This window comes from Podospora pseudocomata, chromosome 7 (assembly GCF_035222375.1).
Source record: "Podospora pseudocomata strain CBS 415.72m chromosome 7, whole genome shotgun sequence".
Classification (NCBI taxonomy): domain Eukaryota; kingdom Fungi; phylum Ascomycota; class Sordariomycetes; order Sordariales; family Podosporaceae; genus Podospora; species Podospora pseudocomata.
In genome coordinates, this window is record NC_085891.1 from 342,886 (window position 1) to 358,842 (window position 15,957).

At 51.2% G+C, this 15,957-nt stretch overlaps 4 protein-coding genes across 4 annotated transcripts; 1 reads left to right on the top strand and 3 right to left on the bottom strand.

Moving 5' to 3' along the window:
- Nucleotides 1–636: 636 nt before the first annotated feature.
- Nucleotides 637–2,622, bottom strand: QC762_704090 (uncharacterized protein; the record flags this gene model as incomplete). Its single annotated transcript, XM_062893262.1, has 1 exon — nucleotides 637–2,622. One exon carries the CDS (start codon nucleotides 2,620–2,622, stop codon nucleotides 637–639), a length of 1,986 nt encoding a protein of 661 aa, XP_062738877.1.
- Nucleotides 2,623–8,464: 5,842 nt separating this feature from the next.
- On the bottom strand, nucleotides 8,465–9,532 carry QC762_704080 (uncharacterized protein; the record flags this gene model as incomplete). The annotated part of the gene is made up of 1 exon (XM_062893261.1): nucleotides 8,465–9,532. The coding sequence occupies one exon, from the start codon at nucleotides 9,530–9,532 to the stop codon at nucleotides 8,465–8,467; it is 1,068 nt and encodes a 355-aa protein (XP_062738878.1).
- A 2,228-nt stretch (nucleotides 9,533–11,760) lies between these two features.
- On the bottom strand, nucleotides 11,761–12,966 carry QC762_704075 (uncharacterized protein; the record flags this gene model as incomplete). Its single annotated transcript, XM_062893260.1, has 1 exon — nucleotides 11,761–12,966. One exon carries the CDS (start codon nucleotides 12,964–12,966, stop codon nucleotides 11,761–11,763), a length of 1,206 nt encoding a protein of 401 aa, XP_062738879.1.
- A 1,386-nt stretch (nucleotides 12,967–14,352) lies between these two features.
- On the top strand, nucleotides 14,353–15,642 carry QC762_704070 (uncharacterized protein). Its single transcript, XM_062893259.1, has 2 exons — nucleotides 14,353–14,600; nucleotides 14,665–15,642. The coding sequence occupies exons 1-2, from the start codon at nucleotides 14,463–14,465 to the stop codon at nucleotides 15,541–15,543; spliced, it is 1,017 nt and encodes a 338-aa protein (XP_062738880.1). The 5' UTR covers nucleotides 14,353–14,462; the 3' UTR covers nucleotides 15,544–15,642.
- Nucleotides 15,643–15,957: the final 315 nt, after the last annotated feature.

Sequence of the window (15,957 nt, forward strand, 5' to 3'; positions counted from 1 at the left end):
CTGAACCAGGACTGCAGGGAACAGAGGGCCTACAGCGAGCCGTATGAGCTTGCGGCGAGATATCACCACAAATTTGCCTTTATTCATCCTTTTGGGGATGGAAATGGGAGGATGGGCCGCCTGGTGTTGAATACTCTGATGTTGAAGTACGCAGGTCATGTCATTGTCCTGGGAAGTGAGCCGCTGTGCGGAGAGAAGGGTGAGGAATTGGATGGGGAGGATTTGACGGAGGATCAGAAGGTACATGCGATTGAGAAGAGGGCTCAGAGGGAGTATATTGATATGGTCTCCTGGGGAGGCAGAGTGTTTCAAAAGGAGGATTTGTAGGTTGAGCCGGAAAACCAAACGTGGCATGATGAGTGTACGGGGTTGTTGCAAGATCTTTTCAGGAAGCCATGAAACATATTTTGGGTTTATAATCGAGGATGGTGAGGCCCTCAACGTGAGGGTCAGCAGTGATATTGACGGGGGCTCTATACCTACCACGCCCGATACAACACTTTTCATGCCGGCCATGATAGCTCAGCGAGTCTTTTTATTCATCTTGCAAAACCATCAAAGGCTCCTAGCCCGATAGTGTCGATAGTAACTTGCAGCGATAACAGGTATCGTGAAAATTCAGTGCACCTCCCAACATCAACCAGAAGAACGCATGACCTCGTGACAGAAATGCCAGTAGCTGATCCTTGGCTCTTTGCCTTCCCTCTCCTCTCTTTCCCAAACCTCTAGAGGCTTATTCAGGACTTCATGTGATACTTCGTGAAAGTAATCGATGGTAGGAGATTGTGCATCACTGTCATCGCCAGTGTGGGGTTCGGGGGCTTCCAGAGGTTCGAGTCGAGTGCTGCAAGCGTTGAAACTCATCTGCTTGTAATACCGGTCATCCCCCAGCACCATTTTCTCCGCCGCTTCCTTGAGCCTGTTTTCCTGAGATCTGATGAAGGCATAGTACTTTTGCACATCAGTTGCCATCATGGTCATGGTATCCTCCGTGTACGCCCAAGGATAGGCCAAGTGAGCGTAGAATCGATGCAGAGGGCCACGACGGCTATCCTGGAATCGGGCAAGAGGGCTCAAGATGTTGTGGTAGGCCTGCTCGATCTGCCTTCCTTGATCGACAGTCAACCTGTCGTGACCAACTGGTGGGGTGCCCGGGGGATTAATCGTGATGACTCTCAGGGTGAGACCTGGGCCGTTGATCTTGTCATTGACATACTCAACCGTGTCTACCCAATCTGTAATGGCCGGGTGGTCAGGGCTGCTGGGCCAAGAGTGATGCATGTAGGCGGGGAACACAAGCTCAAGAAAGCGAAGAGACGCGAGACTGTTGGAGGGCACTTGATCCCTCAGAAACCTACTAGCCGTGAGCCGAGTGTTTGGGTAGGTGTCCACCCAGGGCAGAGATGGTATGATGTCAGGGTCCAGCATGTCGCCATAGTCGTGAACGATGAACCGGTTGGTGGAAAAGAACACGTGCTGAGCCTCGTAGTACAGAGTTCGGCATACGAGGAAGAGGTCTGTTGGCGGAGCCCAGCACCGACAGTGCGATGAGATGGCAGTGTGTTGCAGACGACAAAAGCAGCCGGCGTGGTAGTTACCGGGTGTGGTACACTCAAGCCAGCAGTTGTTGAACTGGCATCCGTGGTGATGGTCACGACGGCAAGAAATATGCAGGTCGTTATTGTAGCCCGCCTGGTGCCGCATCGAATATGTCGGTCGATTCGCCCTATAGGCCTGCCCATCCCATGATACCTCTTTGATGGGGGTAACTAGATTGGTGAAACCCAAGATCCGGAGCCTTAACTCACGAGGAAGGTCAAGGAAATGCGAGGCAACTTGTGAAGGACTTGCAGCTGAACACTGGGTTCTTGGGAGAGGTACGAGTCCAAGACACTTCTGGACCACTTCATCTACCAGGTTCTGCAGCTCAAAGTCCGGCCTATTCCCAAGTCTGACATGGCAGCCTTTGAGACGGGGCAGCGTAAGGAGAGGCGCGAGAGCAAGCTTTCCCGCCTCAACATCTCCATGATCAACGTCGCAGACGAAAAAAAGCGTCAGGCGATCTTGTGGTATCTGCGAAAGATGGCGTGCTGCTGCCTCCCACTTCAACAGCAGAGACAGGGCAGACGGATCTGTGCTGCGCAAAGGGGGCTGGTGAGCTTTGCTGTGGGTCCTTTCACACCAGGATCTTCCGACACAGGGGAGCTCGTCGGTTGCCAGGCAGCAGTCAGCAACGTTGTCCCCTCCTGAAGTCTCTTGATGGCAGGATGTATGGTTTAGCACCACCTTGAGGCAGGTCAGCGAACCCAGAGCCGTACCTGTCAGGGCCAACAGTGGGTCGGAAGGGCCTGGGGAAGAGTGAATGACGAAGACGTTTTCGGCGTACAGCAGACCAGCGGCCTCTTTATAGATTGTACGGCATGATAGCAAAAGACCATGAAATCCAAGATGTCGTTCTACCAGCTTATCCGTTGCGGAGATATGGTGGTTGCGGTGTAAGTTGAAGACAAGACTTGCAGCGACATGCTCTGTAGCTGCGACGCCCATGAACTCGTAAATGCGGCGGCGTGTCTTGGGCGAGAGGCGCAGCAGCGGGTTCGCACGATCAGACCGTAGCAGCATGGCTGAGAGACGGCTGTTTGTTTCGATGTTGGACAAAAGTGAAAGAAAACCATGACTTCACCTGTTTTGCAGAAGTTTTCCAGGTGCTTTACCTAGGTAGGTATGCAGGTGTTCAGTGTGGTCGTTGCTTTGGCCAGAGGCAAATGCGTTCCGCATGATATTTGCTTGATCGGCAAGAGCCCTGGCCACGCTTTACCCAACTTGTTGGTCTTAGGAGGCGGTCAACGGCACTTCACGCGAGATCAAATTTCAAAATGGGCAACATTGGTTTGTATTTCTGATTCCCCACTCCACGCCTACTGAAGGGTTTTGTTTTAATAATTATTTTTGAAAGAATGTGGTGGCCAGCGATCACTGGAACTATTCCTTAATTCTCACGCTTGAAGTTCTGGTCAGTTGGCCATTTCCAGGGAACCAGGTAGTAGGCATAAAATCTCCCTAGTCCTCCCGGTTCAGCCTCGCTAGCCACACCCCAAGACGCAAAGGGTGCCGTGATGCGTGCATAACCACCCGTAATCATGTCCCCTTGGACTCTGGTGAGGTTCTCATAATTTTCGGGCAAGTCACTATGCCTACAGTAGACTATATCCTCCACATAAAGCCGCAAGGTCAACCCAGGGAGGTTCAGTTTGCTGCGTGCCCATTTTATAGTCTTGGTCCAGTCAAGCGCAGCTGGATGGTTTTCTAGGGGCCATGTGCGGTAGCTAAAAGCCGGAAAGATAAGTTCCAGTAACCGAAGATGTGACAGGCACTTTTTCAGTAACCATAAACTTCAAAAAGTCGCTCGCTGCAAAGCTCATGTGGGGATACTCGACTAACACGAGCCAATTAAAGTTGTCCCGAATGATAAAACGGTTGCGGGAGAAAAAAATGTGCTGAGCTTCATCGCAAAGCTTCCGACCTATGAGAAACAAGGCCGTGGGCGGGGCCCAGCATCGGCAGGAAGATGAAGCAGAGGAGTGAGCGAGGCGACAGAAACATCCTATTGGAGCTTTATTGCCGGCTTTCCTCCAACACCAACCAAATCGATATCCGCTTTGAAAGTGCAAAGGACAGTGATGGTCGATGGCCACGTGATTGGGCGCCATTTGACTAGCCAAATAGCCAGGCCCATGTTGTCGATTTTGGCGAAACCAATTGACCTCCTTGAGGGGAGTCACCAAATCAGTATACTCGAGTATGCGCAAACGTATCTCGCGCGGGAGGCTGAGTAGATTACACCCAGCCGCTTGTCCACGGGTATTGAGCATCTTGGGACGAGGTTGAATGTTGCCGGTCAGGCCAACCACCAAGGACTCTGCCATTCGCAGCAGTTTTGGTTCTCGAGCTGCCGACAATCTGACGTGACAGTCCTTCAGACGGGGGAGAAAGCGCAACGATGTGATAACAGCGGTAGCAATGCATGGGTCGTCGTAAGCAACGTCGCATACAATAGCAAGCTCAAGCCGCCCTGCTGTTAGGCCTTGGGATAAGTAAACAACCGTCGCCTCCCACTCTTCCAATATTTCTTGGGACCGAGTATCATCGCTTCTCAAAGGCGGATCGTGGGACTGGTGCGCTGCCCACGTGCATGCATCTCGCGACTTGAAAGCCCAATAAGAAGCCCATTTGTTCTTCCGACAGCATGGACTCAAGAGCCCACCGTGGCATGCGGCCTGGTTGAGTACAATCTTGAGGCAGGTCAAAGATGCTAGGGTGGTGGTTGACAATGAGAGTAGCGACCTTAGAGAGCCAGGCCCGAAGTAACGGATGACGAACATGCCCCTGGAATATATCAAGGATGTCAACTCTTCGTGGATGGCCTGGCAAGTCTGTAGCAAGCTCCAAACGGTCTTAGCACTCTCATTGTGACAAGGGCTGTAATATCAGGGCTTGGAACTTCATGGTTCAATTCAGGCTATAATCTTCAATGGCCTCGAAGGTCTGTGATACCGAGAAGAAGAAGGAAATACAGTCTTGATGATCCTGAACGCGTATTTTATCCTCCCTTGCCTGGCCCGTGCCCTTGTTGGCATCAGGCCGCTGCCAAGTCCTCCGATATCTTACAGAGCCAGTGGGCTTCCTTTGATAACCGTCATGCCTTCTGATTGTCTGCCTCACTTTGACGACTGGTTCACAACGTGCAGTTACCCCTCCTTGCGGTGGTATCGACAGTGTTGTCGGTGGTGGTTGCGAGTGGTTGGCTTTTGCCGTGTGACACTCATTGTAAGCTTGAGGCTTTCCACAGCTGTTGAGATGGAAGATCAACCCTAGTGTAGTAGAATAGGGAGAGCTGGTGCGAGCACATAGGTAATAGATGTGATTTCGGACGCTGATCGGAAGTCGAAATAAAGGACTGTGTGGGGTAAACATGATGGTGGTGGTTGGGGATGTCAAAGAAGCTTGGAGTTGTTGCCCGCATGTTAGGGAGTAAACTTGAAGGCGGCGCAGCGACAGGAGCCACAGTGCTAACACTGTGCATACGACTGTGAAGTCGACTGTGCCCAATACCGGCGAAGGTTCTTACATATTCACGGTCGATACAGGCTATTAATTACACCGAGTGCATTTGACCTGTCGACCCCAGGACAAGGACCAACAGGCATTTGACTATCAGATATAATCCATGCAAACCAACAGCGCACACAGGATACCTAACTTCTGAACCAATGCCTGCGTTGGCATTTCGTTTAAACTACATGTGCACCCACTGTATATAGGTACGACCGCATGGTCACGGCGGCCCCGGGCTCCAAGAAACCGACAATGCGGTGTTTACCTATCTAGCTAGGTAGGCGAAGACCCTGTCGACCTGTTTTGGATCAGGCATGTCGTTATCGAAACTCGATGTCTTGAACATCAAATCTACACTCGGAAATATTTACTTAAAGTCTACTATCATCTGTGTGTGAGCCTTCTTGGTAAGTCTTACAGCACAATATCTATTTTCTTTGACGTTGATCACCTTACACTATCTATTCATTTTCCTCGCTGGCGAGGTTCATGCTCGAATAATACCCTGGCGGGCAAAGCTCTTCTCTGAACATATTGGTCTCTGCGGCACATTACATATATCCCATTTCCTTACCGTCAATCATTTGGCTTATTTTGATCAATCAAACTTGTTTAACATTGTCTATATACCCAGGTACCGACTTGCAATCACCTGCATTCGACAGCCGCTTCGACATGTCTTTTCTTGGCACGAATCCACCAAGACTAGAGCGTAAGCGGTCCGAAAGTGAGAGCGGCTTTGACGAGGCAACTTGGTACCGAAGCTGGATCGTCTACTCAAAACCCAGCTGGGTTGACCTAGAAGACATTAGCCGCCGGGCCTACAACTACATTGATGTCACACGGGCCCACGACTCAGTGCCCCTAGACAGTACACACTCCAACCAACAATAGCCCAACGATATGCCCAGGATCAGAATATCTGGGGCCGGCAACCAACTGAGCCCACCGGGGCTCAGCGGAGGCATCACGGCGACCACCACGAAGGCAGAACCAGGGTGCCGATACGGGTTGGTTGGGCAGGAGGGACTGAGGACCCATACGAGCTGCAAGAAGACTGCAGGACAGGAATCATATGTACCTATTACTGGTGGAATCAGTGGCCAGGACGCCGAAGGAGGTGCCCGGCCAAGGCAGACAGATAAGACAGGTTCGAGGACCAGGGAGCTCAGAACGGTCCTGGGGATCCGGAGGACTATAAGTAGGCCTTGCCTTTCCTACCCAAATGGCAAGGGGCAAGGACCTTGAGGCCATAACAGATTATTATACTGAGTTGAACTACCTGTTCCAAGCCGAGATACTCCCCTTGTCACAATTGACCCCAAAGGAAAGATTAGCGAGGGCACCTACACAAGAGAGCATACCCTCGTTGCTACTTTATGCCACCGGGAGAAGCATGGCCAATATTGCATCAGACAGTCAACAATTCCTCGGGGACTGGTCCGAGAAGGGATGAGAGACTTTGGGCCAAGCAAAGCGCCATCCTGGTGGAATGCCAACAGGCTAGGAGGGAGGCAAGGCCCAGTGTTTCCTGGTGGATATAATGCAGAAGACACCGTTTTATTTCGCCATGAAAGAGAATGGCGGAAAGCACACCCAACCCGTGATCCTTTCGAAAATCGCCGTCTCCAAATGTACGTTTATGGTCAACAGGCCTTGAATGACCCACAACAGGTCAATCCATGCAGTGACAAGAGCATGACAAAAACACCCTGTTGCCGAACGGTACTGTCGAGATGGGGTATAGAGTTCTTGATACGAGTCATTGAAACGGCGAGGGACAAGGATGATCGGGACGGTACAGGGAATGTTGTTAGTGGGACTAGTAGTCTCAGCAATCCAAGGAGCGAGCAGAGTTCCAGGAGTTTTGGCAGAGGACCCGATGTGTAAGACACTGGTATTCCCCTCACGGCTGAGGACTGGGCCGAGATTGACCCAAATAAGTACGACAATGGTAAACCGCTGAGCTCCCAGTATTGGAACTCATTTCTAGATACATCACTTCCGGCGATAAGGGGCGAACCCGAATCCGACTATTACCGGGGACGTGGGCGTGGGGGACCATCAGTAACACCGCGCTCCAGATCACGCCACTCCAACGACCGGATTCGGCGATACGAGGACGACCGTATTGAGAGGGAGCCATCAAGATATGAGCTGGAGCCCTCATGATATGAACAGGAACCCTCACGATACAGGTCGCGAAAGAAGGGCCGGGTAACTGATGAGGACTATGATAGCTATGGCCAAGAATATCCCAGCAGCTCAAAGACGAAGCATGACGACTACAATCAATATGCCGACTACTACAATAACTATCAGTACGACGGCTCTGGATATTCTGGTGGTAGTTACAGCCGTGCGCTCCCTCCCCATTCAGGGGGCGATGATGTATACCTTGATCTGGTCAAAGAGCGTGGCTCTGCGAAAAAGACCCCAGTCCTGACCTCTGGACTGGAAAAGGCAATGGGGCGGCTGGACCTTCTAGAGACGCGGTCGCCCAAACTGTCAGCCGAGCGGACGGTGGGCAGACCCAAGTCCAACGCCACCTCATCCGATATTTCACCCAAAGTGTCGGCCGGTCGATCTTTAACAGCAGGACTCACGCAAGAAAGAAACCCGGAAAGAACCAACCAAACCCTTATTTTCTCTTCTCGTTTCTCGCAAACAGGATCAAGCGTAACGGTTCCAACGAAATCAACATCCATCATTCCGCTAACTCGTGACTTGACTAACACTGTCCAATCTGCAAACAAACCGCAGACACCAGCTACTCGACCCGCCCTATCCATTGGCGACAGGAGCAGCAAGGGCAACTCTGCTGCAACGCGATCTGTTTCAACCACTTCTGCTTCTACCACAAACCAGCGCAACAAGATAGACATCCCACCGACGAGCAGGACCGCCCGAAACTCTGGGACCGCTACGGGGTCTCTTGATTGAACCAATCGGCGTAACCCCGAAGGAGCTTTGCAGGCAGTAGGGGAAGTGAGGCGAGTAGAACGTCAAGTGAGACTGACACCTCATTGATTCTATTTTACAGGTAGGTACCGCGAGATGGTTGAACAGTTTTGGATACGCCTTCTGGACAGGACATTGATGTAGTTTTGCTGTTGCGTTCTTTTTGCTTTTTTTGTGGTTTTGCAATTTCTTTGGTCTCCTTGGTTCCTTTTCTTTTCTTTTTTTATCTTTCTTTTTGTTCTGGCTAGAATGTCGTGTGCATTGTCTCTGAGTTTGAATTTCATTTTGGTGTATCGTAGTGTTAATGGCATATCTATTGGCTTGGTGCTGGAGTGCTATTGTACATGAGTTTTCTTGCTTTGATCACACCTGTGTACCGAGATAGAAATTAGTTGCTCGTGTTCCAACCAGGCTCTGCTACTGTACTACGCCCTTCTGTGTTCGTCCGGGAAACAACTGGTCGTCTGGTAGACTTGACATGCAGGTACCCAGCAAAAGGTATTGAGGGCGTTGTCCCATTTGCTGGTAGCGATCCACTGCTCGAGAGAGGAAACGGCGGGGGTGGCATAAGACCAACATCCCTGTGAGGCTGGTAGTGCACTGGCCCTTGAAGAGGGATAGGTGATTCGAAGTCCCCAGCCATGTCTGCTGAGCCCATTTCTGAGGTGGGCAACGTCGGCATGCCGGTGTTGAGAGGGCCTCGCGGGAGTAGCAACGGAGCTTCGCGGCCTTTCTGAGATGCCCGACTCTCTTTCCGCCATCGATTTGTATGCGAGCGGGCGTTGGACTGAATGGTGCGGATGCCAGCCGACATACACGCCGCCTCAACCACCTCCCATTTCTCCCCCACCCGATCCGCCAGCGGAGTCCACATCTGCTTACGCAGGGCCATGTACTCGTGAGAAATGCGCTCTAGCCTTTGACTGTCTTGTTCAAGTGCGCCTCGTCTCTCCATAAGCCGTTCGTATCGTTTGCGGCACGCATTAGCCGTCTTGGTCGGAAAGTAGGTTCGTTGCAATTCCACCCAGTGCTTGCCACGAGACCGCGCCAGTACAAGCGTTCTATCATCCGCCGCACTCCAAGTTCCGTAGTTGTAGGCTGAGTGAGAGTACTCTGGAACAACAACATCATCTTCTGGGGGCAGTTCCCCTTCCCCCTCTATATCTCTGTTTTTGTCCTTGTATCCTGCAGTGGCTCTGGAGCTTTCGTTCTCGCTAGACGTCCTCGGCGCTGGCAATGGTATCCCATCATATGAAGTGACTGGAGGCGCCATTATCGACTGCAAGGAGTACTGCCAGCTTGGCTCTTGCGAAATAGTCGGCTGTGGCGCATGTGACGAGGCCCCGTGATAGCTGATTTGGTCGTCGGTAATCCAGCCCCTGGAAGATCCGGGTTCCTCTATTAACGGAGGTTCTCCACTTCTGGTTGGGGGCTGAAGGCTTCGTGGTCTTGACATTGCTTTGGCTTGGAATCGCTACTCCGGTATTTCACACGGACGAAAGATCCTGTAGCGTTCAGAATCACTTGCCGACCTCTCCCTACTGCTGAGCTCGCATCCTGAAAGAAGCTGGAGAGTTTCTGAGCTGGCCAAGCAACATATACCGACAAGAGAAAGCAGCTCGCATGGCTCGAGCCGCACTGATGAGGTAATCCTCCCCATCTGCGCAGATCGGATCCATCAGGCAGACTGGGCGAATATCTCTGTCGAAGAAATCGACCTGGACTTTTCGCAAAATGGATCTTCGGGCGAATGAAAGCGGGTCCGGAGGCCGCTGCTGCTGCATGACGTGCCGCATAAGTGAGGGTGTGGCTCTAGAGTATCCTGCATGGACGAACGAGAGGCCAGACTTTCACCGAAAATGAGACCTGGTGGAGCTGATGTTGCAGGTTCGGAGATATTCTCCAACGGGTTGAGGCTTGCACCTGAAGCTATCTTGGAGTAGCATGTGATGACTTTTGTAGAGTTAATCCCCGGCTATAGTAGGGACCTACCTAATGTACCTAGGTAGGTAGTCCAATCGACGAGATATACTCCGAATCCAAATCAACAGACATAAAGTGCTACTGATTGTGTTTTAGACCACGTCTCCCTGGTGCCTAGCTATGAACAGCGGCAGCTATCTTTCTCCAGAAAACCCTCCTTTCTTTGACTGCTGGCCAGCCATGCAAAGCTAACGCATGCAGCCTCTATCGAGCTGCATCGATGGTGCCATGCATGGACCAGTCGTCCAACCAGTCAGGGAGCTTTGGGACATTGGCAAGCGAACTTTTTGCCTGCAGGGTGTCACTGATCGCTTTGTCGACGGCTCGGAATTACTGTCATCCAGACTTATTTGCAGATTCCTTCTGCTTTGACGCCCGCTCAGACATCAAAAGGGTCATTGCACATGCATCTGAATCTCAACTTTGCATAACTCATAACTTCATACCTGCCTTTTGTGCACGGTTATGCCACCCCTTTTCCTACCCCTTTTTCTGGCCCCTTTTACTTACCCCACCTTCAGACAACCGTCCTTACCCGCAATTCATTGCGCACACAAAAAGACTTCACAGTAAATATCCAAAATTTCTGTCTCATGTTTTCCATGTTGCGATGGATGGCAATCAACATGACAGGTTTAGCTCTCCCTACATCCTTCTTTCTCGGATACTCCCCCCATCCTCTCCAACACACGTAAACATTCCGTAGCTAATCCCTTGAAGTCTCCTTGAAGACCACAAGCCCCGACGTCTTTGTCTTGCTCTACGTCACGTCTTCCATGTGTCATTTTTGGGTATTCTTCACACTCGTTGGCTGAGCGGGGTAAGACGACTTCGCGACAACGTTCCTCAACTTCGACAGCCATTTCCACTAGAATCGTGTCGACATGTCCTCGGAGCCTGATCATCTCCAGCTGCTCTGAGAGACTTGATGGAGAAGGTATCGAGTGAATTTCTAAGCGCCCTTCCCCGTCACTTTTTCCAGGTATGAGAGTTGGAGAGTTCCAAATGATAGATGAAGTGGACTGGTAGGATCTGATAACAGTCTCCGGGTCTTGGAAGATTTCTGGAGATGAGAAAAAGATGTGATTGAGGCAAATCGCATCTAGAGACCGGAGAAAATGAGCGATAGATGGTGTGATTGTTTTCAAGGAGTGGGCGAAGGTGGTTGCTTTGGACATCGGCTGTTTGAAAGTAGTATGACCTTCGCAAGTTGGGTTGAACGATGTGCGTGCGGTGCTGCTGGCGGAGCTGTAGATTGTAGAGTGGAGTGTGATGAGAATTAGAACTGTGGGGCATGGGTCAAGATCAAAAAGATTCATGGCTTGCTCCTGAAACTTGTGGGGGAGGTGATTGGTGGGAGATAGTAACAGATTTTGCGTTGTTGCGAGAGCGAAGGATTCTATTTGACTACCACCTATCTCTTCGTTTCTTATCGTCTAGTTTACGGGCTCAAAGGAGGATTTGCTGACAAAGTTGAGCAGAGAATGGAATGCCTTGACGCTTTGACTGTTCCATTCAGGCTATAAGGTACCTTTACAATTTGAGACAAGCATAATGGAGCACGCGGAGCAAAGAAGGATACGACATTTGTATGAGACCAGCTACATACTTCTTGCCCCTGAACCAACACGCCTGACGCCATGATTGTTACCTTGCCTCCCTAAACACCGTCATATGCCATTTATCTAAAGCCCCTCTAGCTCAACCTCTGATCACACGACGAACCTCTCCATATCGGTCCCGCTCATCACGATAGACAGCCTCTGTTGTACGCCTGCTGCTTCTTCCGTCATCGCGATAGGGATCCCTTTCAGAGCGCCTGGTGCTCGAACGGCCATCATCGCGATAAACATCCTCCCTCCGAGAAGAAGAACGGACCTCTTCTTTGCGGCTCGAGTGACGGCCATCCGTGCGTACCTTGGTATCATCCCGCCTGGAACTCTTGACGCTCATTCCGGACATCTTCATGGTTAATTCCGTCATACCACCAGGATGTCCAGGCCGTGTTGAATCGGATCGGCGGGAGCTGTCTCCATAAGGGTCCCCTCCTCCAGCACCAGGCCGACCACTGCTGGGACCCGAGCGGCGGCTTCCATCACCGCCGGCTGGAGGTGGTGCACGGCTGCTTCCAGCACCGCCGCCACCGCCACCACCAGCGCTGGTAGAGCTCGTTGCTACCCGGAGAATGCGCGGCTTGATCCAAGTGCAGCCAAGGCGGGCGCAGATATCCTGACAGCAGGCATTCTTTTGATGACCCGGGGCGCAAAGCTCCTGGACTCCGATGTAAGGGTCCCTAGTCTGCTGCTCGCGAGGACGGTAGTCGTATCCGGGTCTGAATCCATACACGATGATACGGATAGGACCATCGCGCGCGTAGAACTTTCCTCCACGGATGAACCTATCGCGGTAGTTTCGCTCGACGAGGTAGTAAAGGACATCCTCCGCGTGGATGTGGTCGGGGTGGGGCCCGTCTCTGTTGCTTCTGACCTCCCGCTGGCGTGTGGTAGGGTTGGTGACTGTGACGAAGGACGAAGCAGCATGCCACCAGTTCACTGCGTAGGTGGAGCCGTACTGTGAGATTTCCTGTCGGAAGACACCTCGGGGAATGGTGCTCTGGTAAATAACACCGCCGTCAAGTCCAAATGGGATGTACATGGTCGCAACCAGGAGAGATCCAGTTCTTCTGCTTTGTCCGATAAAGGCTCTGGATCCGTACTTGTTATCGAGCCAGTCATATGACTGTCGTCCGAATGCTTCCAGCTGCTCATCAGTAGGAGGGTAAGGATCATCCCACATGATCTCCCTCGTCCAAGTTGCAGCGCTGACGCGGTCAGTACCCTCAAGTCTCTCATCAACATGAGTGACCATCAAGGGAGGGGGAGAAGGGGTGCGGGATTGCCTGGACATTTTCAGCAGGAATTTTGCAAGACAAGAGAAACTGAGATTGAACCCTGTTCAAATATTAACAAATAAGATAAGGAATGGATAGTGTGAGTTGAAGATCTCGACCGGCGAGATGGGAAAGAAAGACGAGAATGACAGAAGTGATCGAGCTGATGCTGACGAGGTAATGAAAGGGGAAGAGTGGTGACACAAGTCGGGTTGATATACATTTTCTATCACGCCCTATGATCTCATAGTTCTTCCACATTCAACCCAAATATATCGTCAACGTAGCATTAACAGCCGTGGCCATGCCCAGGTTTAGGTGGCCCATCTTTTTCGCTATACGACGCCACCGTTCTATCATGAAGTTCGAGCTGTAGTGGAGAAGAAGCTAATCGCAGAAGGGCTGATGGGCCTCTGGGAGGTCACAGTCTCCCTACCTTGACCAACATATGTGTTTCTGTAGGATTTTGACTATTGGACCAGCCCGGATATACGGTTAGCGAGCCCACCTTTGACCGACCCGCCGCGCCGTGCCTTACTAGGGTAGCCGAAGATCGAAGATCCCATTACGTTTGATGGCGGCACAGCCACCTATCCACCACCAACTCGGTACTCGGCACGGACACAAAATGAAGTAAGATATGGTGTTCTGCTGAGTTGGATCAGGTCCTGATTTAGCTAAATCCCATCGTGGTAGCTTGACCCACAATTATCGAAGAGCTGCATGACTGAGTTGTCGATATATGTCGGTTAAGAAGCATTCACAGCCTTGTGTCTAGTGTGGCAATACCAGCTATATATTCGGTAAGTTGGCTCCTGAAGCTTTCTATTTATCAACTAGATCTAAGGCTTCATTTTTCTTACCTAGACTTCACCACCTACCTGGCTCATAATATCTGGTTGGAGCTGACGAGGCACTTTCTTGCTCGTAGCTGGCTTCCATCGGGTAGCTGAAGCACATGCTGTGCCGCCACCACCGCTGACCCATCTCCATACAGCCAAGTTCCATGTCTGTGGATATCTGGATGTACATCTGCGCCGCACTAAGACTCGTGACATGGGCCATTGTCATCTTGAAACTTGTGTCCTGCCTCGACCAAGAACGGTGGATCACCTGGGCCCTTCACCTGGCCATTCGTTCCCGTCGAACATGGTAACTTATTTCAACATGTTGTTGAAATGATCGTTCGATAACCTTCAATGAGAAAGGTTCAATGAAAGATAAGGTGCCCAGTATCGGAAAATGATCATAAGCATTTGCACATGAAGTTTACAAAAGTGATTGGTTCAAAAAGACTGCCGGACATCGCCCCGATGCATTAATCGAGCAGCGATTGGTTGAACCAGCAGCCAACTGACCCACTTGGGCAGTTTCTTGAAATCTGACGACATGGCTCGAGTTGCCAACTTTGTTGAACCAACCACCTGCCGAAACCAAGTCCGCTCGAGACTTCAACCATCATCACAAGGCTACCAGGTTACACATGTAAAGTTCCTCCGCATTCGGTACCACAATGGTGCATCCCAAACACTTTCATATGGAGCTCGACGAGCACGCGCTACTGGAGGAATTCGATGAACGAGTAAAAGAAGGCGTCGTCATATACGAAGGTGACCATCAAGTCATCAGAGAAACGTACAACGGCTTTCCAGTAAGTTCCCAGGTTTGTTCCTGAACGCCATGCTGTTCACTCACGGTTAACACTCTGACTTCAGTTCGAGTTCCGAATCCTCAAAGGCCACGCTTCCAAACCCGAAGTCTCCAGTTCTGGCAGTACCCCCTCGGCTTCCTCAGCCACTATCTCGAGCAATGGGTGGACAGCCCACCGGCCAAAAACCCCCGAATACTTGCCTGGAAGCGACATCAGTCTCACTGGTTTTGAGGTCCGCAACTCCAATGCCGATGTCGGTCTCGGGCACTACATGATCTTCAACAAGTTTTGCGCCGCCCGGCCTCATTACTTGCTCCTGACGCAAAATGGACACAGACGACAGCACGAGAGCCTGACTTTCGACGACTTTGGTACTTTGTGGGGGGTATTGTCGGTGTTGAACAAAGACTGGGAAGCGAAGAAGCCTGGCGCCAGGCGGTACATGGGAATGTTCAACTGTGGAATCAATAGCGGGTGCAGCAGGTTGCACAAGCACATGCAAGTACTTGCAGTTCCAGATGAGGCCGAGTTTGAACTGTGGCCGGACTCGGCTTCAAAGTACGAGGAACCAAAGTGCATTCCGTTCAAGTACTACAAACATGATATTGATGGACGTTTGGATGAGCTCTCCAAAGAAAAAGAGGCCTGGGAAAGGTACTTTGAGTTTACAGCTGCTGCTCAAGAAGCATTGATGAAGGCAGGTTATATCCCAAACGCGCCGGATGGGGTTGATGCTACCGAGATAGTTCCACACAACATTATTCTTACGCGGGAGTGGCTCCTGGTGATCCCGAGAACCCAGGCTGGAATGAACGGAGCTGATGCTAATGCTGCAGGGTATTTGGGCATGGTCTGGGTATCGGATGAAGGCAGGATGAGGAAGTGGACAGACCAAGGCCCCGTCGAGCTGCTAACGCGTCTGGGCTTACCTAATGACATCTGAAGTCCGCCGTCTTCCATATCCAAGAATTTTATAGTAAGCAGATAGACTGAAGATGTCTGTTTACCAAAGTGACTTCACAAAAGACCTGACTCATTCCTGGATATGAGTCAACAGCCTTAGCTCATCATCACGTGTCACACGGCAAAAGCCAACCACTCGCAACCACCACCAACAACACTGTCGATACCACCGCAAGGAGGGGTAACTACACGTTGTGAACCAGTCGTCAAAGTGAGGCAGACAATCAGAAGGCATGATGGTTATCAAAGGAAGCCCACTGGCTCTGTAAGATATCGGAGGACTTGGCAGCGGCCTGATGCCAACAAGGGCACGGGCCAGGCAAGGGAGGATAAAATACGCGTTCAGGATCATCAAGACTGTATTTCCTTCTTCTTCTCGGTATCACAGACCTTC